At 52.2% G+C, this 24,773-nt stretch overlaps 2 protein-coding genes across 5 annotated transcripts in view; both read left to right on the top strand.

Annotated features, from left to right (window-relative positions):
• Positions 1-11,617, top strand: part of SSH1 (slingshot protein phosphatase 1) — a 31,350-nt gene extending 19,733 nt beyond the window's left edge. For 2 of the 3 annotated variants that reach the window (XM_071445192.1, XM_071445193.1), the window contains 11 exons: positions 144-265; positions 1,943-2,011; positions 2,393-2,458; positions 3,629-3,823; positions 4,124-4,217; positions 5,257-5,385; positions 5,976-6,022; positions 7,212-7,358; positions 7,944-8,144; positions 8,863-9,457; positions 9,889-11,617. In XM_071445192.1, the coding sequence (XP_071301293.1) occupies positions 144-265; positions 1,943-2,011; positions 2,393-2,458; positions 3,629-3,823; positions 4,124-4,217; positions 5,257-5,385; positions 5,976-6,022; positions 7,212-7,358; positions 7,944-8,144; positions 8,863-9,457; positions 9,889-11,160 (2,937 nt within the window). In that variant the 3' untranslated portion in view covers positions 11,161-11,617. The other variant, XM_071445194.1, reaches the window with a different exon arrangement.
• A 6,031-nt stretch (positions 11,618-17,648) lies between these two features.
• The window catches only part of CORO1C (coronin 1C), a 47,938-nt gene continuing 40,813 nt past the window's right edge, over positions 17,649-24,773 (top strand). Inside the window, exons 1-2 of one of the 2 annotated variants that reach the window (XM_071445196.1) lie at positions 17,649-19,562; positions 21,084-21,543. In XM_071445196.1, coding sequence (XP_071301297.1) covers positions 18,194-19,562; positions 21,084-21,160 — 1,446 coding nt within the window. In that variant the 5' untranslated portion in view covers positions 17,649-18,193 and the 3' untranslated portion in view covers positions 21,161-21,543. Of the gene's footprint in view, positions 19,563-21,083; positions 21,544-24,773 lie in introns of those variants that run through there. The other variant, XM_071445195.1, reaches the window with a different exon arrangement.

Raw genomic sequence — 24,773 nt, 5'->3', positions numbered from 1 at the left:
CTGTAATCTCAGCTCATCTTCCCCTCACCAAAACAGCAACAAGCCTTGCTGTATCTTCCATACTGCACTAAATAAAGCTTTTGGGGGTAGTCAGACCTTGCAAAGCCCTGTGGCAGCACTAATGAGGCAGAGGGGCTTTGCAGGCCGTGCGTTTGGAGAGCGTGTGGAGCGACCGCGTGCGCTACATGGTGGTGGTGTACAGCAACGGGCGGCAGGACACCGAGGAGAACATCCTGCTGGGAGTGGACTTCTCCAGCAAGGAGAGGTAGGTCTGAGCTGGCAACCAGGCAGGATGGGCTCTCTGGCAGCACCAAAATGTCCCTGAGCAGGTGGGTTACCTGCATCTGCAGATTGCAGCGAGGGAAAGGACACGGAGATTGTCACAGACACATTTTATGAAAAATCCTTTCCTTAGGATTTTTTCTCCTGAGAAGCTGAGAGGCCTCAGGAACAAAATGTAAGCAATGGTTATCTGCTGCTGTGGAATGCAACAGGTGCATCTGGGATTGGTCTCATGTGGTTGTTTCTAATTAATGGCCAATCACAGCCCAGCTGTCTGGACTGTTTCAGTCAGTCACAAGCCTTTGTTATCATTCCTTTTCTATTCTTAGCCAGCCTTCTGATGAAATCCTTTCTTCTATTCTTTTAGTATAGTTTTAATACAATATAGATCATAAAATAATAAATCAAGCCTTCTGAAACATGGAGTCAGATCCTCATCTCTTCCCCCATCCTAAGACCTCTGCAAACACCATCACAGGGGATGAGTCTCTTTCAGCCTCTGTGGAATCAAAGGCTGTGGCATCCACCTCACCAGTGGGAGTTTGCTGCCTGTTCCCTACAAAATGCTCTTGCAGACACATTTGCAAAACTGGAACTCATTCTCTCCCCCAGACTCCAGTGTGTTGATGGAATGATGCAATGGAGCTGCTTTTGTAGTAGCTTTGTTGCCAAATAACGTCAAAAAACAATACTGCAGAAGTGGCTCCAAAACCAACAAACAACTGTGTCAGCAACGAGCTGTTCCTTTTGTCTGACTGATAAGAGCACACAGTATTTGGAAAAGCAAGTGAAATATTTTGTTATTGCAGCCTCTCTCAGATTATTCCAGTTCTGGTGAGTAAACCAAGGCAGAAAAGCTCTTGGCTTAGGGAGAAGGGGCTGGTTTGGCAGAACTGGAGTCAGAGGCTGGAGCTGCCAGGCTGTTGTGTGTGTTCTCCCAGGATTTAACAAGCTGCCCTGTCCTTGTGGTGCAGCTTCTGTGAGCTTTGTTTCATTCTGGAAAACCTTAGTGGTGGTTTCCCCTGGAAGGTAGGAAGGGGAAGCTCTGTACAGCAGAGGGATCTGTAGGGAAGCTCCCAGCCTTGTCAGATTATTGTCATTGGCTTTGATGCTGCCTCTGTTCTGCTCTGAAATTCCCATGTGGCATTCCCTTGGTGTGCCACAGCAGGGGAGGTTTGCCATGTCACCCTCCACTCTGAAACAGCCTTACATTAATTGGCTCCTGGTGATTATTGATGTGAGGCAAGAGGAAGGATGGATTTCTGTTGCTGTCTGCATCCCAATTTCCTTTAAACCCTGAATATCTCAGTAGCTTAATTATTTATGGCTGGAAGTTCCTGGCCTTCATTATAGCAGGGTTTTCTTGCCAGATTGCCTGTCTGAACTGAAAGTGTTCTTTTGGGTCAGATAAACCCCTAAAATCCATTTTCATCTGTTCCACCTGTTAGAGTGATCCCATGGAGCAATCACCACGAGTTATCACCTTGTCAGACCTTCAGACTCCAGCTTCCAGTTTTATTTAATGGCCTGAAATATTACAAGAGATTACTAGAGCAAGGCTTGAGGATTTTAAAATTTAAAGAGTATTAATAATTTAGGCTATTGGCATGACCACATTGTGGCCTATATTTAACTTCCTGTCTCACCATCTCTCTTCCAGTAAAAGCTGCACTATAGGAATGGTTCTTCGCCTGTGGAGTGATACTAAAATCCATCTGGATGGGGATGGGTAAGAAACCACATTGAAAGGATAAATGTGAATGTCCTTCCCTACCTGGGGGCTGCTCTAGGAGAGATTCTCCATCACCTTGCAAATGAAGTGCCCATTTTGGATTCATGGCTGCAGAGTCCTCTTATTCAGACAGTGAGTTCTTGTCTTGCTGCCCTCACACTGCTCCTGTGGCTCCAGGGAATGCTCTGAAACCCCACTGAGGACTGGAGCTCCCCTTCCTGGCAGCCTCTTGCCATTCATACTTGGGAGGTTGGAAAATCAGTGAGAGAAATTCTCATCCTGATGCTTTTGGCCTTTGTGTGCAGTGGCTGTTTGTGGAGGGCAGGTTGGGGTGCAGAGAAAAGCAGTTTTTGACTCAATTTTCCCTCTCTCCATCAGTGGCTTCAGCGTGAGCACTGCAGGGAGGATGCACATCTTCAAACCTGTGTCAGTGCAAGCCATGTGGTACGTGAGGGGTGGGCTCAGGGAGACACTCTCCTTTCTGTCAGTAAATTTTAGAAAAATCAGCTGCATTTTAGCCTTCTCCACAGTGGGTATTTAGTGAGCTGCAGCAGAGATCTGCTTCCCTGTGTCAGCAGAGGGGCTGTGGGAATCCTGATCCCAAAGCAGGATCTGCTGCTTCAGTTCAGAGCAGCTCTGCGTCCTTCAGCATGGGAGAAGTGGCACCAGGGAGATGAATAAATATGAAAGATGAGCTCGAATTCCAAGAATTTCCTCTCTCTGCATGTTTCTCTCACTGGCTAACAGAGGAGGTTCAGGGCCCATTGCCAGCCTGTGGCATTCCCAGTGTCCTGCCCCATTCCTGGGGTTCCTGCAGCCCCAGGTGTCCATTCCCCTTCCAGCTCCTGCCACCCCTCCCCTGTGCAGGGATTCCAAACCCCTGAGCCAGCAAATTCCTCCCTGAAGAGGCTGCTCCACATGGAACTGCATCTCCCTCTGCCTGGGCAATGCTGTGTCCCCTTGGAGCCTGGAGAGATTCCTGTCCCTGCAGCATCTCCTAGGGAGGAGATACAGCTGTGCAGCAGGATGTTGTGCTGGGGATGGTTTGGTACAAAAACAAACAAATCTCCTGTTCCTGTCAGTTTTGAATTTGGCCCCTTCTGTTGCCAGCCTTGGATGTGGTTGATGTGTTCAGTGCAACAACTTCAGAGTAGAGCCTTAAAGAAAGGAAAAATTGAGGAGGGAAGAAAGGAAAAAGTAATGTTAGGATTTGCAAAAACAAATGACCCAATCTGGGCCCTGTCCCTGGAGCCTGTCAGGGGCCAGGAATGCTGGTAAATATGCATCAGGCTCCTTGCTGGAGGTGGTTGGAAAATTGTCCCTGTTCTTTATCTTCCTTTGGCTGTACAAGCTGGTTCATGATTACATCCCAGAGCGACTTGTGCCTCCTTCTTCCCTATTAATTAGGAGAAGATTTCAGCCCCTGACTCAGCCCTGCTGTGAGAAGCCCCCAAGGTGCAGTTTGTGCCTCTTTGAGCTCTGGCACTATAAATTTCCTGCTTTCAAAGAGCAAACTGCAACAACTAAAGCTGAAAATCACTTTTCTCTATGAAACTCTCTCAGCTCCTGCTTTGTCTGCTCACAGCTGCCCAAATCTCTTCTCCCACCGTGCAGGTCTGCTTTACAGATCCTCCACAAAGCCTGTGAAGTTGCCAGGAGGTACAACTACTTCCCAGGGGGGGTGGCCTTGGTGTGGGCCACCTACTACGAGAGCTGCATCAGCTCGGAGCAGAGCTGCATCAACGAGTGGAACGCCATGCAGGACCTGGAGTCCACCCGCCCCGACTCCCCCGCCCTCTTTGTTGACAAGTCAGTGCAGCATTTTATTTGGGAAAGTTTTCTTGGCTCATGAAGGAAATCTTCCCTTCTCCCTGTTCTTCCTGGCCTGGTTCTTTTCTGGGGCTACAAAAGAGAATTTGTGTGAAATAATCAGACCCGAAACTTTAGCTTGTGATATAATGTATAAGCACCAACAAACTGCTTTTTTTCTTTTTTTTTCTATGATTCCCATAAAGATTCCCTTTAACCCAAGCCTTTCCCCTCACTCCTCAGTGCTGTGCAGGTGCTGCCAGCCTGGATTCATCCTCTCCTCTTCCTGTTCCTCCCCAGGCCGACAGAAAGGGAACGAACGGAGCGGCTCATTAAAGCCAAGCTCCGGAGCATCATGACCAGCAAGGACCTGGAAAATGTGACTTCCAAGGAGGTAAATACAAAAAATTCTCACTCTTCTTCTTCCTGCCAGACTCCCTCTCTAGAGACTGGTGAGCAGGCACCAGATGCCTGGGTGTCCCTGGCTTTGGAATGTGCATTTCAACCGTTCTGTAAAGGCTCTGCTCTGGCTTTGCTGCAGCTCCCTCCTGAGAAATCAGGATAATCCCAGCATCACAACTGTCTGTCAGGACCTCAGTAACAGCTGTGTGACTTTCAAATTAGATTTGAAGGTTTTATTTCCTTTTTTTTTTTCCTGGACAAATGTCAGAGGACCTTGCAGACAGCATTTTGCTGGTGAGTTTATGGATGGAAAATCACAAATCAAGGCTAGAGCTCTTTGGGATCCATCCCCCAGGCTGGTGTAATCCATCCACCCACAGTGCAGACGTGATCAGAATGGGAATGGTTCTTTTTGGGGTGGTTTTTGGTTTTTAAGGCAGGTTATTAACATGCAAGTGGTAGGAGGAAGCTGAGAACGTGTCTGTCTGTGGATGTGTTCACTCCTCCTGCAGACAAGCTCTTGTTCTTTATCTCTCAAATTACTATTTTTAAGGAGCAGGTACCCCAAAATACTTCTTTTCCCCTCAGATGTTATCTGAAGCTTTATTTACAGCTCCATAGTTTGGGGATTTAGGATACCAGGATGCCAGGGCAAAGGACAGTGGTTTTAAACTGGCAGAGGGGAGGGATAGATGGGATATTGGGAAGGAATCCTTCCTGGTGAGGGGCTGGGATGGAATTCCCAGAGAAGCTGGAATCCCTGGAAGTGTCCAAGGCCAGGTTGGACAGGGCTTGGAGCAGCCTGGGATAGTGGAAGGTGTGGAATGAGATGAGCTTTAAGCTCCCTTCCCACACAAACCATTCTGGGATAATTGGAGAGATGCCACCTTCTGAAATTCCTGGTCTCCAGAAGGCTGAGTCCCTGTTGCTGTTTTTAATGAAAAAGTGAAAAGTGTTCTGCAGGGAAGTGCCCACAAATATTTGTGTTGGACACCAAGATTCCAATGCCATCCTTTGCGTTTGCTCTGCAGATCCGAAATGAGCTGGAGAAACACATGAACTGCAACTTGAAGGAATTCAAGGAATTTATAGACAATGAGATGCTGCTGATCCTGGGTCAGATGGACAAACCATCCCTGATTTTTGATCATTTGTACCTGGTGAGTGGCAGGAGCTCCAGGAGAGCTCTGCTGTGCTGTGTCCAATCCTTTGCCACTAGATGGTACTCCAGGCAAAACCAGGCTCTGCCTCTGGAACAAAGACTTCCCAGAGATGAGCACTTTGTGCCCATTGGGTCTTTTTGTTGTTGTTCTGGATAGAGTCAGAAGAATTGCTCGTGTTTCAGGGCAAAATCTGCTTTTTAAAAGTTTAAAGCTTTCTCTTGCGAAGGTCTGGGGAGAATCCAAGATGTAACTACGCCCAGGGTTTCAGGATTTGCCTCACTTCTCATGGGTGGCATGTCTGGGATCACAGGTGCATTCACTTCGTTTCCCTGAATTATTTCTCCCCGTGTTTAAAACTGCAGAGTGGCCAGGGGCAGTGATTTGGGATGAGCTCAGTCTCACCCTGGCCTGGAACTAACTCTGTGGGTGAGCTGTGCCCTGGTCCCTCCTTCAGCAGGACAGGACATCAATGCCCTATTTCTGTCTCAGAGGCTCAGGAGGATGGCTGGGGCTGGGGGATTGCAGAACCTGAGGGAAAAGGGGCTGTTTTGGGGTCCCTTGGGAACGTGTTTTTATGGCTGTTGCAGGGCTCCGAGTGGAACGCTTCCAACCTGGAGGAGCTGCAGGGCTCGGGGTGAGTACTGCTCCTCCCAGCTCCAAACCCTCCACTGTGTGCCTGCAATTCCCCCAGGACTCTGCAGAGGACATTTGCAGGCTCTAAGGATGATTTTACCCCTCAGCCACATGGTAACTTCCCACCAGCAGCTGTGTGGAGAAATCTCTCCAACCTCAGAGAGTGAAAATAACAAAACTTGTCATTGCTGAGGTCCATCAGGATCTCCATCCCCCAGTGTTCCCAGTGCTGTGCCAGGTGTGAATTCCTGCAGGCTGCAGAGGAGCAAAGGTTGCAGCACTAAGGAAAAAAAATCTCCATTCAGATGGAGCAGAGCTGCCTGTGGATGAGCAAACTCCTCCTCACCTGCCTGCACAGGCAGCTCCAGGTGTCTCTCCCATCCCCATGGTGCTGCTTGGCTCCATTCCCTGCCACACTTTTTGGATCAGGAAGAATTCTGCCCATAAATATTTGCTGGTCACTCAAGGCCTGCACCAACCTTGCTGTAAGGAACTGAAATTCTTCACAATTTCAGCACAGCTGAAAATGTTTCATTTGGAGTCCTTGGGAGCAGATGTCTGCACATCTTGGGACAAGGAAATCAAGCAGGGTATTAATGATTATGTCTTGCATTGGGATATGCAGTGTCCAAAGGCAAAGCTGGACAAATTCTGAGACAAATATCCTGTGTCCTTGATTTTTCTCAGTGATAGGAGGTGATAAATCAATCTGGACATTCATTCTGGGGTACATTGTTATCCCTGCTGTGATATTTGGCAGGAATCAGGAGATAACATGTGGCTCTCATGGTTTTGGTCAGAAAGAAGGGGAAGGGATGGGATTGCAGCTAAAACCTGCAGCTGGAGATGGTGATTCCTGGGCTGTGGTCCCAGATGATTCACTTCTTTCTGCATCCCCAGAGCTGTGTAACTCAGCAAGGAGTTCCCGGTTGGGTTACACAGACTCAGAGACAATAAATGAGATAAAATAAACTTCTCCCTCCTGTGCCTAGGGTGTTTGGACACTTGGGATGTGCTGGCAGTGAGAGGTGGCACAACAGCCCCTGTGTGCCCTGTGTACCAGGAGTTTAGGATTAGGGCTTAGGCAAAACCTTACAGCTCGTGTTGGGTTGGATAGCATGGATTCACAGTGTCCCTCAGGGCCTGTTTGGTGACCATGGCAGCTCAGGGTGTCTCTCCTGGTCCCACAGCATTGACTACATCCTGAATGTCACCCGGGAGATCGACAACTTCTTCCCGGGCCTGTTCGCGTACCACAACATCCGCGTGTACGACGAGGAGACCACGGACCTGCTGGCACACTGGAACGAGGCTTATCACTTCATCAACAAGGCCAAGTGAGTGCTGGCACACCTGGCCCTGGGGGAGGGCACATCCCAGCTCTCTGTGCCTCATCTTGGGCCCTCACAAAGCCACAGGAACTGCAGGGCCTTGCATCATTCCAGTTCCTGGAGCTCCCTCGTGCCCTGTCCCTTCCTGGACTGGCATTAACCTGTTCTAGCCCAGCATTTTTGTCACTACTTTGTTTTGCTTCCGAAAGGAAATGAGGATGTTTCCTCTTCTGGAGACATTCTGGAGCTGCTCCAGCTGTGTCTGTGTTGGATCTGCCCCAGCTGTCTCTGCAGACATGGCCTGTCAAACCCTGTTGAGCCTCTACACTCAGTCTTTTCCCAGTGATCCCAGTATCCAAAGACTTGGATGGAGGCATGGTGGTCTCTGAAATGAATGAGGCTGCCCATCTCTAACTCCCAGCTTTTGTGGACAGGGACTCTTCTCCTGGCCCTCCTCATCCCAAGCGTTCTCCCCTCCAGAGCCATGGTGCAGGGTGGGCAGAGCAGGGAGTGCTGTCCCTCCTTTAGTGAATCCATAACAGATCCATAACCAGTGACATGGGATTTATTCTCCTGTTTGTCCTGCTGCAGGAAGAACCACTCCAAGTGCCTGGTGCACTGCAAGATGGGCGTGAGCCGCTCGGCATCCACGGTCATCGCCTACGCCATGAAGGAGTTTGGCTGGTCCCTGGAGAAGGCCTACAACTACGTGAAGCAGAAGCGCAGCATCACGCGGCCCAACGCCGGCTTCATGCGGCAGCTGCTGGAGTACGAGGGCATTTTGGATGCCAGGTAAGGCTGGGCATGACTGGGAAGGAAAGGAGCTGGTTGTGGGTAACATCACAAAGGCTCTGTTGGTGTCATGGCCACAGATGTGGGAGGGGTGTAGCCTGAAGGGTCCCTTGAGAAGGGACCCTGGGCCAATCATGCTTTTCTTAAACCTTCCCTGTGCCAGGCTCCCTGTGTGGAAATTAGCTGGGAGAGATGCTCTGGTGTAATTCAGGGAGGGTTTCTCCGTGCTTGGGAAGCACGTTTGGATTTCTCAGCAGTCAGGGCTGCTCAGCACAGCATTGTTCTTGTTTTATGAGGCAGAACTGAGCTCGGGCCATTCCGGAGGCAAAGTGTTCGTGCTTCTGTGCCAACCCCAGGGCTCTGTCACTGCAAGGGCCGTAGTATTTATCTTCTAAGGACAGAGGAGAGAATTCTGTCCCCTGGTTCAGCAGGAACTGTGCCACGGGACGTGCAGAGGGGTCAGTTTGGGCTGTTGTGCTCTGAGGGGGCTTCTGTGCCCTGAGGGGTCTCCCAAGGTCTGATCCCACCCTGGCTGCACTCAGGGAACTGCTCTGGAATGGGCAGGTGGGGGCAAAAATCCCAATGGTGAAGATATTTTGTGCAAGTGGGATCTCAGGTCTGGGCCCAGCCCCTGTGTTCTGAGCTGTGGAGACAGAAGGAAGCTCCTGGCACTGGGCATCCTGCAGGGCAGTCACTCATGTCCTTGTCCTCTCCCCAGCAAGCAGCGCCACAATAAGCTATGGAAGCAGCAGGCAGAGAGCAACCTGCCCCAGAACACCGACGGCACCACGGGCTCGGGAGACTTCCTACTGGAGAGCTTGGACATTGACCTGGAAAACCGCCTGGCTGACCTGGACATGCCTTCCCAGTCTGCCTACCTGGACAACCGGGCCGGCTCCGAGGGCTTCGGGTACTGCTTCCGCCGCCTCTCGGACACGCTGCTGGAGAACAAAATTCCCGGCGACAGGGAGGGCTTCTTCCACATGGAGCAGCTGGAGCGGGATGCCCTGGTGGGACAGCCTCCATCTGCACCTTCCCAGGGGAGGCTGCTGGAGATGGAAAAGGCCCCAGAGAGAGCGGAGCCACTGGCAGAGCTGGGCGGCTTCTGTGAGAAAGAGGCAAAGAAGAAGCTGGACTTCAGCCCCAGGAAGGGAAGGATGGTCCTTGGGGAGCCAGGGGAGGACGGTGTGAGGGAGGAAAATCCCATGGAAAAGTGGAAGCGGCGTTTGTCCATGCACAAGGAGGAGAGCAGGCTCAATAGGGAGAACTTGAATAACAACAACAGCAAAAGGAGTTGCCCAGAGGATTTTGAGGTGCGTATGGAGGTGAGATGGAGGGGATTGGCATGGCTGACTCTGCTGCAAGTGAAACTGCTCTTCTCATCCTCATAGCCCAGTTTCATTTGACTTGGATAAAGCCTTTCATTCCATGATGAGCTTCTCCCCTTTCGAGGCGCTTCTCACCAGGGCTTTGCTTGCCCGAGCTGTGGATGTAGATGCCAGAGAGTGCCCAGTGAGTGCCCTGTAAAGTGCTGGGGGCAGCTCGCTTGCATGACCCTCGCTTGGCACGGTAGGTATTCCTTGGAGACACTGTCTGCTGGGAAAGCACGTGGCTTTAGTTCCTGCTGCAGGGCCTGAGGTGGAAATGGGCTTTGTTCCAGATCTCTTTGGCTGTCCCATCCCTTGTGGGCTGTGCTGGTGTGTGTTCCGTGCTCGTTGATCTGTCCCTGTTTTCTCTCCTGCAGCACGATGCCGTGTTTGGGATCCTCAGCAAGGTGAAGCCTTCCTACCAGTCCTGCACTGACTGCATGTACTCCTCAGCGGGGTTGGCCCCCGACCCCTTTGGGGAGCAGTGCGAGAGGCTCGGCGCCGGCGCCGCGCGGCGCAGCAGCACCATCTGCACCCAGCCCCCCCTGCTGTCCCACCTGCACTCCCACCTGATGGAACACCTGCCCAGCAGGGCACCCCCCGAGGAGCCAGGCAGGACTAAACATAACGAGGCTCCACTCCCTCTGGCACCAGGAGCCGGGGCCGCGGAGGTTGGCACATGCAGGTCCCTGGATCAGCACTGCGGCCTTTTGGAGAGAGGGAAAGATGCGCCAAAAACCCCCGAGAAAACTCTGCTGCCCAGGAGAAACTCCCACTGTGACAGGAGCCTCTTTCACGCAGAGGTGGTGAGGGAAGAGTCTCTGGCCAGAAAGGACCCCAGACCTACCAAGGACCTGAAGTACCTGTTGTTCAGCAAAGACTTGGAAAAGCCGAGCGCCAACAGTTACTTGATGCAGCACCAGGAGTCGCTGCTCCAGCTGCAGAAAGCAGGGTTGGTCAGGAAGCACACCAAAGAGCTGGAGCGCCTCAAGAGCCTGCCCTCAGACCCCTCAGCACTGCTCAGGGACAGCCCCCTGGGCAGGGTGGACTCCAGCATCGTGGAGGAAAGCGAGGACTTGATGGCCCATCCTGGCCTTGTGCCTCTCCTGGCACCGGCCCCGCTGGTGCCCGGAGATGCCGAGAACGACGTGGAGAAGCTGGGGGTGAAGCGTGTCCTGGAGGGGATCTCCCAGAAAACCTCCACACCAGCCAGCTGCCGCCTGGAGCACACAAGCAGCTTCACCAAGGACTTCCTGAAGACCATCTGCTACACCCCCTCCTCCTCCCGCAGCTCCAACCTGACCCGGAGCTCCAGCAGCGACAGCATCCACAGCGTGCGGGGCAAGCCCGGCCTGGTGAAGCAGCGCACGCAGGAGATCGAGACCAGGCTGCGCCTGGCCGGCCTCACCGTGTCCTCCCCCCTGAAAAGGTCCAACTCCCTCGCCAAGCTGGGGTGTCTGAACCTGTCCTCCGAGGATTTGTCGAGTGACGTGGACGTGGCCACCATCACAGACTCCAAGGAGGCCGTGTCCAGCGAGTGCTCCGTGCTCTGTGAGCCCCTGCCGAGGAGCGCGGACGGCACCTCCAAACCAGGGGTGAAGCCTCTGCCTGGGAACTTGAAGAACACGCTGTGGATGGGCAAAAGTTGATGCTTTGCAGGGGGAGGAGGGGGCTGGATTTTGGGGGTTTGCAGCATTTATTCATTACACCAGTGCTGTTTTATCATCTGACTTGCAGCAGCTCATCTGGTGCCACCTCCTCGTCCCCTCTTTGTGCTCCAAGAGAGGAGGAAAGAACCATGATGGGTCACAATGAAGGGCACAAGGGAAATAAAATGTGTTGCATGGCTTAGAGGAGGATTTGGTGTGTGACTTGCCTGTTGTCCTGCAGGATACTCTTCCTAGTACTGTTTGCCAAGTGTAATAATGTGGATTTGTGTGTGGTTATGGATAGATATTTGTATCTCTATCTATATCTAAAATGCTGAAATACTCTGTTTCAATGACTCAAAATAATTATTCATGACTTTTTTTTACAGAACAAACACAAGTCTCTGTTTAAACAGGGCACTTGTGGAAAATCCTTAAGATGGTGACACGCACACTACCTCTGTTCTCGCTGGCTTTTTGTCCTGGTTTATTGTTTGGGGCTTTTATCCAAAAGGTTTTTCCCAGAATTCTTGCTGTTGTTTGAAGGAATTCCTTTAGCTGTAAAGGCCTGGAGCAGTGTGGACACAGAGGCTTCCCCAGGCCTTGCTGGGAGGTGACAGAGTGCTGAGCTGTGGGGACACTGTGGCCTGATGTCACCCTGGCTGTTGCTGTCACAGGTGTTGTGTTCTTGGGGTGTTTTGCTGTCGTTGTGGTTGGTGTTGTCCCAGTGCTGACAGAGCCTGGCCAGTGGTTGCCTGTGGACCCTCGTGATGTGAAGCTGTGTCAGTGTCGTGGGTGCTCTGGGGACCCTCTGTCACTGGGCTGGGGGTGACGTGAGGTGGCCGAGCAGGGGTGGCTCTCCTGGACCCCGGCAGGTGACAGAGCGTCTTTTGTGGTTGTGCTGTTGGTTTTGTAGGATGGTCCCTGTGCCCAGGGAGTTGCTGGAGGAGTCCTGGGTGTTGTTTATGGTGGGCATCAGGAGTTTGGGTGCCACAGCCAGGCTGGGCCTGTCCCAGAGCTCACAGGGCTGTGAGAGCCACATGAACCCTGCTGGGGGGAGCAGTTGGACGGAAACACGGACACGCTCTGAGAGAGGAATGTTGGAGCAAGGATGGGCAGCCAGGGGCTGTCCATGCTCTCAGTCCAGTGTTACCCCCTCCTGCCAGGGCTGATGCTTGGATTCCATAGGGAATTCACATTTTCTTTGAATCATTTTGGCAACCAGCGTGGTCGAGAGCTGCTCCATGTAAGCCCTTGCTGAGTCCAGAGGGAATTGCTTGGGAAGTGAGCAGTGGATGTGCTCCAAACCTCTGATCCCATCTGAGGCCTTGTGCCTTTGGGTGATGTTTTGAAGTAGATTTGGGGGGTCAAAGAGGTGGATTTGCTCACCCTGGCTGCGAGTGTGAGTATTCCCACATTTTAAAATCTCCATGGAAAGGCTTTCTTACAACTCCCCTCTGAGGTGGGGCAGAGCAAGGCTGCAGCAGCTGCTCTGAACTGTACTGATTGAAAATCCAGTGTCTTGAGGAAGGGAGCTGTGCATTTTCCTGCCCTAAATGCCTGGAGTTCCCTTTTTCCCCTTAAGCATAAGATCCTGCATGTTTCATTTGTGTGAGGAATTGTAGGGACAGGCAATCAGTGAATAATTGTCCCTCCTGAAAGAGTCTGAATTTGATTTGCACTTGCTCCACCCGGGAGTGCTGCTGTGGAGCAAAAGCTGCTCTGGAAGTTTTGGAGGAGCCTCCGCTTGTTTGGGCTGAGGCTGTGCTGGGTCGTGCTCAGGGCAGGATGAAACCCCACAAGCCCAGGGCTGGATCCATTCCCTGTGTTTGGATCATCTTCATCCTCCTTTGCACCCAGATTCAGATTTGGGAAGGGGCAAACGGGAGGCCTGGGGCTGTTGGGTGCCGCAGGGTCGGAGCAGCACCTGGGGAACCTCCCTGTCCCCTCCCCGGGACAATTCCACCGTCACCCCCGGCTCGCCAGGGCTGCCCACGGGTTATTGTTCTGTGTGTGCTGCCGACCCTTCCCATCACTGCCTGCCTGAGGGAGGAGGTGCTGGGAACGGTTTTGAATGAATTTGGAAAATTCCGTGAACTGATACAAGCGAACATCTGATTTCCTTCCTGTTTCTCGAGTGCCTGCCGGGTTCTGCCGCGTCCATCCCGCCGCGTTCCGGGCTCAGCTCGGCACCCGCCGCCTTCCCCCGCTGCTGCTCCCGCCTGGCTCCGGCTGGATCAGCCCCAGGCTTCGCTCCGGGCCCGGGACTCCCTCCCCGCGTGCCCGGGATGCGGACACGGCTTGGTGGGAGCTGCTCCGGGAGCTCCGCTGTGCCATTCCCGGGGGGCTGTAGCCAAACTCCCCCGTCCCGTCGGGTTTGTTGCATGACAAGGTTGATGTGCTTGTCCTCCCCACGTGTCGTACGTGTCCTTACGATGGAGTGCCTTACTCATAGTTTACAAACACTGTGTATCTGCTGAGCTGTTGGACTCTGCTGTTTGCTGTTCTCTAGGGAGTTTTTGGTGCTTTTGGTGTTTCCGATGGCAGTGAGGCCGTCCCTCCTCCTGTCCTGCCCTCCTGTCCCCGCCGAGCTCGGCACTGCTCACCCGCTGCCGCTTCCCTCTGCTCTGGGCATGGCAGAACCGAAGGGCTCCGTGACAGCCGCGGTGCCAGCGGCTGCTCCCGGTGTCCCCATTTATCCCATTTATCCCATTTATCCCATTTATCCCATTTTTCCCATTTATCTATGCATCGCTGCCGGAACGCGGGCGGGGTGTGCAGGGACACATCCCATCACCGACCACGCTTTGCTCGGCAGACCCAAACCCTGTCCCGTCCTGCCAGAATTCCTGAAATGCACAAGCCGGCACCTTATTCCCGGTCCAGGTGGTGTCGCTCCGTGTGGCAGCAGTGCCCGACCTCCGGAGCCCTTCCCGTGCCGGCGGGGTTGGTCCCGGCCGTGTCACCGAGCGGTGGGGACAGTCCCGGTCAGGCCCTGAGGAGGGGGTGAGTGATGTGTAGCTGTTCTGTGCATTGCTGTACTCCATAACAACGTTCCTTTATTCCATGGTATTTCTTATCCCAATTTTATATGGAAATCTGCAGGATTTTTGTACTGTATGCCCGCGGGAGGGATGCATCATGCACTTTTTTTTTTTTTTTTTTTTTTTACTTTTGTTTGTAAAAATGTCCTGGATATTTTATGTTCATCTTGTGAGGAAAAACAAATAAACTTTTTTTTTTTTTCCTTTTACAAATGAGTCTTGTAGCTTTGTTTGGAGGTGGGGAAGGAACAGATGCTGAGGGGGTGGAAAGAAAAGAAGGGAATGGAATCTATCCCAGGAGCCACTGCCTGCCCTGAGTTATCATTGCCCATCTATCCTGGCTCTGCTTCCCTCATTTTTGGGTCCTGGCTGTTTTCTGCTGCTCCTGAAGGCTGGACCCAGAGGAGCAGGATGGAAATCAGTCATTCTCCCCTGGTTTCTTCAGAGACCTCAGCCTGGCTTCAGGAGAAGCTGCTCACCTTCTGGAAAGGATGCCAGCTGTGGAGCAGTGGCACATGGAAAAATGACACCTGCACCTTGCTGAGCCTGGAAAATCCCACCTGGGAGAGGCCTTGATGCTGCCACAGCAAGGTGGGCTGTGGGATTCCACAGGCCTGTGCTGCTCTCTTCAGCAGAGCCTGGTGCCAGGTGTGCAAGCCCAGGAGCTCCCACAGGGCCTCGCATGGACAGCAGCTCCCTGGCTGGGGAAATCACCTGCAAACGATCCAGGGCACTGCCCTGGCTCACCAGGGGTGGGTTTGGAGCATTTGGGCCTCCTTCACCCGAGGATATCCCCAGGGGAGGGATGGATCTGCAGGTGTGGGAGCAGCTCTGGCACGGCCTGGGCAGGTGAAGAGCAGCTTCCTGCTGCTGTTTGAGATCCTGGAGCACAGCCTGCCCCTCAGCCAGCACCGTTTTGGGGGCAGTGTTTGTCCCCAAACTCACACATCCCTTGGCTGGGTCGACAGAGGCATCACTCCCTGCTCAGCTCAGCTTCCTGAAGATGGAGCCTCCCCACGGAGCCATTCCTGGCTCCAGAGGTGGGTGTGAGTTGGGTATGGGGAACCACAAGCTGGGACTGTGGAATGGCTGGAGCATGCCCATGGCTGGAGCATGCCCGGTGAGTCCCTGGCTGGTTTTTTGTTCTTGTTAGGATTGGAAATTGGTCCTTTTCGGAGCGGTTCCTCACGGCTGAATGTTACATCCTGTTGTGATGTTGCCATGGCAAAACCAGGCAACATCTGGAGCAACACAAATTCTCTCTGGCGACCAGGGAGGGTTTATTTATAGCCTCGCTGACCAGAGGAGATGCCTGAGCCTGGAGCTGCCGTGGGCAGGGGCAGCTGGCACTGGGTGCCCTCCTGGCTGGGATCTGGGAAGGTGCAGGGTCCAGCTGTGCCCCTCGTCTCTCCCCCATGGAGGAGCTGCAGGTGCTCCACAGCTGATCTCAGGGACCCTCTGATGGGAGATGGTTCCCTGGCAGCATTCCCAGTTCCATGTGGAGTTGGGGTGGTGAGCAGGTACTCTAGTGGTGGTTTTGGGTGAAAAGATGAGGTTTAGCAGGAGGGTGAGGCCGATTGCAGCACACAGAGAAGCTGCAGTAAGGACTCCGGGTGGCTGTGGCTGCATCTCCACTCTGGCACAGGAGAAGCTGCTCTCTGGCAGTGGTTCTCCAGCTGCCTGCAGCCCCAGGATGATGCCTCTGCATCCATTCCTGCTTGGCTGTGGCTGAACAGCCACTCTGGCCCCTGGAAAGGTGGAAATGTAAATATTTTTCTAAGCAGAAGCTGCAAGTCGGTGCTGCCAAGGCCAGAGGAGCTGGTTCCTGCAGCGGGCACAGGCCAAGCTGTGCTGCCAGTCAGGTTTGCTCCCGCCTCAGTGTGTATTCCCTAAAAGTCTCTTCCTCCCTCTGTTTGAAGGACAGGACAGCAGCAATGCTGCAGCAGCTGCCATTTCCTTTTATGCAGAGGGTTCAGGAGCAGAACCACGTTGGTGCTGTGTCAGAGTTCTGAGCAGCTCCCTGGAACGTGGGACACAGCACCCAGGGCAGGTCCCAGGACATGGTTGTGTCCCTTCCACACCAACCCTGGGCTCTGCAGTCCCCACACAGGACAAGCCCACACCACCACAATATCCCCAAATCGTGAGGGTTTGTGAGAAGTATAGAAGGAATTTGGTTTTGTCACGAGGCCTTAGGGGAACACCCAGAATTACTGATCGGGTCACAGTGCAAATGGTGAGTGAGTTCATCCCATGGGAGAGGTGACTTGGCTGTGAATTTCCTCACTCCTGCACCTGCCAGCACACCTTGCTCAGCATTTCTCTACCTGTCAGGGCTGCTGCTGCCAGGTGCTCCTGTTGCTGTTGGCAGGAGCAGCAGGAGCCCGGCCACCAGCCCTGATCCCACTGGGAGCTGGTTGTGTTTGCTCTGGGCAGCCTTGGCGGGGATTTAAGACTTCCAGTGGAAACAAACGGGGTTTTGTCTGTGCAGAGCAGCTCTGCAATGTGCACTGATAAAGAACAGTCCCAGCGAGGGGCCTGGCTGCCTCCAGGCCGATAAGGGCTGGGATAACCCTCATCCCTCACTCCTTCCCCTCGAGAGTGGCCGGGACTCACTCCTGGCATGGGACACAGGATGAGGCAGTGTCATCGTGACCGTGGTCCAGGTGTCACCCATGCAGCTGCTGTGTGTCTGTGGTGCTCAGAGTTGTCTGGGTCCTTGAGGTCTCTTGATGAGGCCCTGCAGGATTTTCCTCATGGAATATCAGGGGACGCCTTTGGGCTGGGGCCAGGCTCTGTTTGCCAACTCTTTAGGTGACACTGGGTAACTCAGCCCCAACAATGCAGAGGTGCTGTGCAGGCACCTCTTTTGGGATGATCTAGGTGTTTTCCTGCATGCTGCCTCGGGATGCTTCCCAGCTCGGGGAACCATAAAAGGCAAAGCACAGGGCAGCGGCTGGGCTGGGAGCTGAGCTGGGAGCTGCGGCTCACTGCAATGCCAGGCATCCCAGCTGTGTACAAATGGATTAGAGCCCTCCAGCTCCCCGGCTCCACCGCCATCCGGAGGGGTGTCCAAAGGGAGCAACGTTCTGCTCAGAGAGTTATTTAGAGAAGTGCCCAATGCATTAATAGGGATTTTTGCTAAGTTGTGTTTTGGAGTTTCTACAGGGAAAGTTGTGTCTCAGGCTGCTGTCGGGCTCCCGTGTTTATCTCGGGCAGCCGGTCTCTGTCACAGCAATTCCCTTTTCCATAACGTATTCCCACAGATCATTCCAGCTCTCCGGCTCTGCCCCGCGTGCTCTGTGCAGGCAGCATCTCTCCCTCAAGCTCTGGGACGCAGCCCAAGGCTGAGTGCTGCTTCCAAGGAAGGAGCACTGGGGGAGCCGCTCCGCGTCCCACGGCGCGGGGCAGGGAGGAGGGAACAGTGCCAGGGGAACGGATACGGGTTCCCTTCTCTCCGTGGAACCCACAAGGAGCTGGCAGAGGTGATTCTGCCCAGACAGCCTGGCAGAAAATCCCTCTGGAAGCTGCAAAATTGGAGGCAAGCCAGGATTGCTGCACAGGACTGTGGGGAGCTGTTGCTGGAGTAGGTTGGGGAAAGAGGAGAATCCCTGGAGAAGGATGCAGATGGGAAGCAAGTCCTGACTGTGAAGTGCCATGGACCAGCAAATTAGCAGCTGGAGGGGATTTTTCCAGTTATCCAGGTGGGATGTGTTTGGGTAGGGACCAGCTGTGCTGGGTGTGGTGTCAGGAGTGGCAGAGCACGGGCTCCATCGTGCCAATGGGATGTTCCTCTCCGCTGGCCATGAGGCCAAGGAACGCCGGTTCACATGACCCAGGCTCCGACGCTTCCAAGTGCCGCCGTCTCCCAGAGCAGAGCGAGGAGGAGGCGGTGCTGAAAGCCCGCCGAGACCCAAGGTGGGAAAAATCTTGGCTGGCCAGTCCCAAAGCATTTGGAACCAGGAATTATAGTGACAGATCTCCCGGCCATGGAAGCCTCCACCTGGCAGTACCGTGGATATTTACGGGATGACACAAGTAAGGCGAGGGGGAGAGACTGCCCAGCTTCCCGGGGAGACTCTGCAGGCACCTGTGAGGATTATCCACTGCTGCAGCTCAGCCAGGAGGGCCTGGGACACAGCCGGGAGCGGGGGGACCGCCCCGACCTCCGCAGCGACACCGCAGGCCTTGCCAAGAGGTCAGAGATGAGCAGCAGTGGGCAGAGAGGGCAGCGGGGGCCGGCAGGGGAGCTGTGCCTGGAAGAACATCCCGTGTCCAAAGGGTGCCGGAGAGGGCGGGAGGGAGAAGCCCCTCCAAAGGTGTACGAGCTGGAGGTGGTGCCCAGGCGGGTGGGCACGGGCAGGACGGTGAGGCCGGTGGTCTACAGGCTGGAGGAGAGCGAGTACCGGCGCCTCATCCAGGAGGCAGAAACGGAACCTGAGGAGGAATGGGAAGAGGCAGAGGACACGCTACCCTTGATTCAGGAGGGGTATGCAGGGGATGGGAAGGTGGCGAGCCCGAGCCTCAGCAGGCTCAACTCCTTGGAAAGAGTCCTGAGGAGGCAGATGAGCCGCTCGGACTCGGAAAGCAGCGTGGAGGGCAGGCAAGCGACCAAACTGAGCCCCAAGGGCCCCTCGGAGGGGAACAAGCCGACCGTGCCCGTCAGGTCCGACAGCTTCGAGCTCATGGATTACATCCTGCAAAGCAAGCAGGAAGCAGGCACACCTGTCTCCTACATCCCCAGGGACAGCAGCAGGGACAGCCTGAGGCAGGCACGGAGCTTCGCCCCCCAGCCCGATGGAGCACTTGAGCTGTGTCAGAACGGCCAGGCCGGTGAGGAGGATCCAGCCAGGAAGCCCGAGCCGGAGCAGCAGGTAGTGAAGAGCCTCGAGAGAATGGTCCCTGCGGTCACAAATTATCATCCCTCGGTGGCCAGAGACACCGGGAAGCTTTCGAGACAGAGCAGCAGCCAGCTCCCGGACAGCAGGGAGCAGCTCGGAGGTGAAGCCGATGAACTCGATTCCTACATCCCGAAAAGAACCCCCCCGGCCCCCCCTGTCAGGACCCACAGCAAGGAGTGCCTGGCTCTGAGTATGAGCAAGGCTGTGGCGCTGACGGAGGCGCTGCTGGAGCCCCTCGGCGATGAGGCCAAGGCTGGCAGGGAGCAGCGGGCAGCGGCGGGCACGGAGCTGCTCCCTGGAGGCAGGACTGCGGGAGGAGGGGGCTCGGAGGAGCCGGAGCGGAAGGGGAGGCAGAGTCAGGAGGATGAGAATGTGCTTAAAGTTGCCGATGCCAAGAAAACCTTCGAAAAGCCCAAGGCGTCGGAGGGGACGGCAGCAGCACCAGCGCCCAAAAAAGGTGAGGAGTGAGGGGTCCCAGCTGTGCCGTGGGGCTGGGGGGTCCTGGAGGTGGCAGTTCCAGGGGAGGTGGGAGCATTGCCGTGGGTGGGAAATAGCTGCCGGCAACAGCCGGGTGACAGACGGGATGTGCTCAGGGCACACGGAGTCTCCTAAGGAGGCAGGATGGGAATCAGGTGTTGGTTCAAAGTCCTTTGTGCAGTGAAAGTGTTTTGGGGAAAGATTTGTTTTGTCAGACTCCTGTGCTGTGTAGGAATAAGTACAATTTACTGCTTCTCACAGCAGCTACAGTGCAGCAGCGTCCATAGGGTGCATCCTCCCACTGCCATGTGGGATTATTTGCCTCTATCTCTCCAGGCACTGGGTGAGCCATTGTAATTTTATTTTAGCTATAAAAAAGCAGCATTATTTTCTCTAAGTTCTTTTTCTCCTGCACCGTGACTTCACTGAATAAGCCATTCAGGAGAATGACATCAACTTGGAAACCCTTTCACTGAAAAAAAATATGGAGAAGTGAACTCTGTTGAAATTTTCCTGGTAAAACAGCAGTTCTGCAAAAATAGGAAGGATAGAAATGAGTGTTTGTGTGAGAGTTTGCATCCTGCAAGGAGCCACCCGACCCACGCTGCTTAACTCCCATCCTCTGTTCAGTGACAATCTGCAATTGTGCATTTCCTTATAAGGGAAAATAAGTGTTTTAAGGCACAGGAAATCTGTGGTGGCTTTGAACTGAGTTTGCTTAAAAAATAGGTGTGATGTGTTATGGTCACGACAGAGTCGGAGCGAGAACGTGGCACAGTTTGTGCGTGTCAGGGATGACAAAAGCCCTGCAGGGATGACAAACAGCTCCTGTGCCTCAGGAAGCAGCTGAGGACACACTGCAGGATGTAAGGAGATGGAGGTGGGAGATGTTTGTCAGTGCAAGCATTGCCAGGCTCAGAGCACGGAGCAGAGTGGTGGTGTCTGTGTGGATCTCCACACCCCTCGAGGTGGAGGCTCTCTGGTGTCACCGGCACAGCTGAGCTGGAGCTTCCCCTCAGCCACACCGGGCACGGGGGTGTTTGATCAGCTCATCCTTCCCGGGATGAAGGAGCAGGTGGATGGAATAGGTCTGGCAGAAGAAGGGGTGAGAAGGGATACAAGGAATCAGCTCCCTCCCCAAGGCAATACCAGCTGCAGCCCAATCCCTCCTGACACATTTTTACCTCCTCGTTCTCCAGAAGAAACAGGGAGGGAGGGTTGAGACAATATTTCAGTGCTGAACTGTGGAAATGTTGCAATAAAAAACCACAGACTCACGGAATTGCTCTGGTTGGGAGGGACCTCAAAGCTCATCTCGTTCCTCCCCCTGCATGGGCAGGGACACCTTCCACTGCAGCAGGAACAGCTCCCATTTTGCTCTATCCATGGCAGCCTGTTGGGGTTTTAAAAACTGGGTTAAACATTGATCTTCCCAAATCTCAAACACCTCACCTGGATGTACCCTTATGTGTTTCCTTTCTTATATCTCTGATTTTTCCAGCACCTTTGGTCCAACCTGATCCTAGACAGCAGAGAGAGAAACAGAAGGAGATGGCAAAAGAATTCCAAAGTGCTTGAATAGTGAGGCTCTGTGATCAGTGCCCAGGAACCCAACACCCAGCCCTGGCTTCTTCCCTGATTTTTTCCTGCTGTTCAGGATGATAGGAATTGTCAATCCCAACATATTCATGTTGTAAATAAAATACAGCTTGCTTTTTGCTTTTTTGCTTTTTTTTTTTGCTTTTTTCTTTTTTTTTCTCTTTTTTTTTTTTTTTTTTCAGTTCTGCTTTCTTGTCTCTCTCCTCCTCGTTAATCATCCGGAGACATCAACAAAGGAAATCCCATCTGTTGCAAGCAATTGCTTTGGGTTTATTTGGTGGCCCAACATTTTAATTAGGTATTGGGACCTACCTCCTTTTCACTGCAGAAATAGAAAAGAAATGAAAATATATTTCACAATCCTCTCTAATGATACATGGGGAAATAGATTAGCTCGAAATTAGAGGTTTCTTTTTGCTGTAAAAGCTCATTTTTTGATGCCTTTCTTCCAGCTGAGTTGGGAGGGACGTGTTTGACACCGATATTGCTGCACAAAGGTGTGAGAGTGGGGAGATGCAGTAATAGATGTGCTGGATGAAATCTATTGTAAATCATTAATAACAATAGCATTAATTATTAATGCACATCCTGGCCTAATGTTCACTCATTCCTTATCCATCTCCAGCATCCTCCAGCCTTTCCCGTGGCTCAGGAGCGATGTCAGCACAGGCCCTGATTCCCCACAGTGGATTTTATTGCCCTTTGGGGAGGGGGCTGTGACTGACCCCAGTTCTGGGGTCTGGAAGTAGCCCAGTGATGGTTCCACATCACACAGAGCTGGCAATAAAGCTCAGGGGTGGTAGCTCCCAACCCTGTCCTTTAATCCATGATTTCCTCTTTCCTTGTTGCCACACTCAGACACTTCTCCCTTCCTGGCTGTTGTTTCAAAGCATCTGATGGAACGTTTTGCTCTCCTTATCTTCATTCCCTAATTCTACAGCTCCCCTTTCTGGCCAAGGATTGAATAGGGCCGGTCCAAAGGGATTTTGCTCTCCCTGTCTCTCCAGCCAAACCCCCTGCAGGAGCTGGGGAACACTTCCCTGGGCACAGCACATCCTCCCAGCCAGACACAGAATCGATTTTCCATTATCCAGAGCCCTTTTGTGGTGCCTCTGAGGACAATTTCATCTTGGCAGCTGCTCAACAGTTGATGATCATGGAAATGTCTCCTAAAAACCAGGATTGGGAGTAGTTTCGTAAAGCTGCCCCTGGCACTTGCTCTGTGCCCACACTCATGGAGGCATCAAGGCAGAGAAAGGAAATTAATGCTGAGAGTAAATCTAATTCCACTCAGGGAAAGTGAAGTGGGGAGGATTTGTCACTGCAATCAGTCCAGAGATTCTCAGAATGGTTTGGGCTGAATGGGACTTTAAAGACCATCTTATTCCAACCCCCTGCTATGGGCAGGGGACATTTCCCTGCACTAAATCCCAGTAATGTTCAGTGAAAGGTAAGATCACATTCCTGATTTCAGCAGGAGCAGCTCTTCCCAATGCTGCTGGGCCTGGCCTTGATGGGATCCCTAAATTATGGAAGCCATGGAAGAAGAAATATAAAAAAATTCAAATTTCATGTGGAATAACCTAGTACTTCCTGGTAAATAAATATTATGATAGAGTAAATATAATAATAATAATAATAAATCAAAAAGCTTCAGGAAATAAATAGATAAATAGGGACATAAAAGTCCTTGGAAAGCCGTATAACTTGGATATGTGCAAAACCAGGGTTCAAGACTGTCCTGTCTGGCATATTTTGCTTGATTTAGAAGTTAAGCTGCAAAATAACAGGACTTTAAATTGCTGATCTCTCTAAGCCCTCCCTAAGCCATTTCCCTCCATTCAGAATATATTTAGCAATGAGGATTTCAGCAAAACGAAATGTTTGAGACAAATTCATCCCTCCAGCGACCTCGCTGGTTCCAAAAATGGGGTTTGTCACCCCTTTGGGATGGCTCAGAGACACCAAACGGAAGAAATCAATCAAAATTTCTCCTTTAAAAAAGGTGCTCCAGGTGTTTCTTTTCCTCTTCCAACCACAAACACGGCCTTGGTGGGGAAGGCTGTGGGACACACCTGATGTGAGCCTTGGGGAGCACATCAGGCTCATCCCAGGAGCAAAGCAGGGGGATTTATTGCAGGGATGGAATTGATGCATATTTGCAGGAGGCTAAATTTAGCAGCTGACATAAGTTTCAGAGGTGGAGTCTGTAGCCACGGTGCTGTTTCCCTATAAAGGCTGTGAGATAGTTTGCAGCAATCCTGCAGTGATGTAGCTGAGGGGAAAATATGTGGGATGGCTAAAAGTGGATTTTTTTTTTTTTTTTTTAATAAATCCTGAATTTCTGCAATATGTGCTAACCAGGTGCTGGTAAAATGGGGTAAATTTTGGTGTGTTTCTCCTTGTAGCTGAAAGGGTTTGGCGTTTTTTCTGTAGAAAAATTAGGATTTGTGGCATATTTTGACAAGTTGTTTCACTTGCAGCACTGTGGATAACATTTTAAATTGTTTGTTAGGGTGGTTTTACTCATCTGAAGTGATGAAAATTAGTGGTTACAGCAGAACCCAAGAGCACATGTAAAACCTGAGCTGTTTCTTCTGTTTGTTGGAGAATTCAGCCTAAAATTCCTGTAATTTCTTCATCACTTTGTCATCTAAACAGCTCATTAATCCCAGACAGGATCTGGGTGTTCTTTGGAGCGTTTCCATCCAGCTGTTTTAGGAAGCTCAGGTAAAAATTCCACAGGTATTATTTCCACCTGAGTCCATCTTTAGCTACTCTTCCAGCACTGTGTCGAGCAAGGAATTTTCATCTCTGCAGGATCCACCCTTCCCAAGGCAGCTCTTGAGAGGATTAGGCTTCAATCAGATTTCTCAGGACAAATTTCACTTTTGTGTCCTCTGTGCGTCACTTTCTTTTCAGCTGGAGGCCAAAAATCTTCTTTGGTTCTCTTTCTGAGCTGGTGGGCAGTGCTGGGTGCTGCTGCCTTCGTTCCTGTTTTCCAGCCCAGGCTTGGTACATTATTAAAATGTCGGTTTTATAAAATTTAATTCCCACACACAGTTTTGAGACTTCTAATAAATTAAGGATGGGCAAGCAGGACTCTCAGCTCTATCACTGACTCATTCTGTGACCTTCAACACATCATGTACGTACGTGGAAAATGTGAATCACAACCTAAACTCCCTAAACTCTGGGTTACCTTCAGCTCTGGTCCAAAGCTGCTTTCGTTTTCTCCTCTTTTAGCTTTAAAGGGATTGTTTGAGGGAGCAGAGTGGTGTAATTGTGCTGGGCTGGTTTTCAGAAAGAAACTATTGATTAATTTCAGGGCAATTGTTGTCATGGGCAAGGGTGCAGCCTTGCCACTCCAATCTCTGTTTGTGTAATTTTTTTATCAAGGTGTTGCTCAGTAGGTGAGAGAGGTTTTCTCCTTTGTTGGATCAGCAGTGACACTTAGTGTCAAAGGTTAATAAACTCAGGATAACATTTGTTTAATCTGTAGCTACTGATGTTTCCATCAGCTGTGACAGTCAGACCAGGACAAATGTATCTGGGGGTTTTAACACCAGCTATCACTCACAGGGGGTAACTC

The sequence above is a fragment of the Agelaius tricolor genome, unplaced genomic scaffold (genome assembly GCF_023055355.1).
Source record: "Agelaius tricolor isolate 1412-34295 unplaced genomic scaffold, bAgeTri1.0.p SCAF_20, whole genome shotgun sequence".
NCBI classification, from domain to species: Eukaryota; Metazoa; Chordata; class Aves; order Passeriformes; family Icteridae; genus Agelaius; species Agelaius tricolor.
Note: the sequence above shows the minus strand (reverse complement) of the source record. Positions and strands in the feature narration are given on the sequence as shown.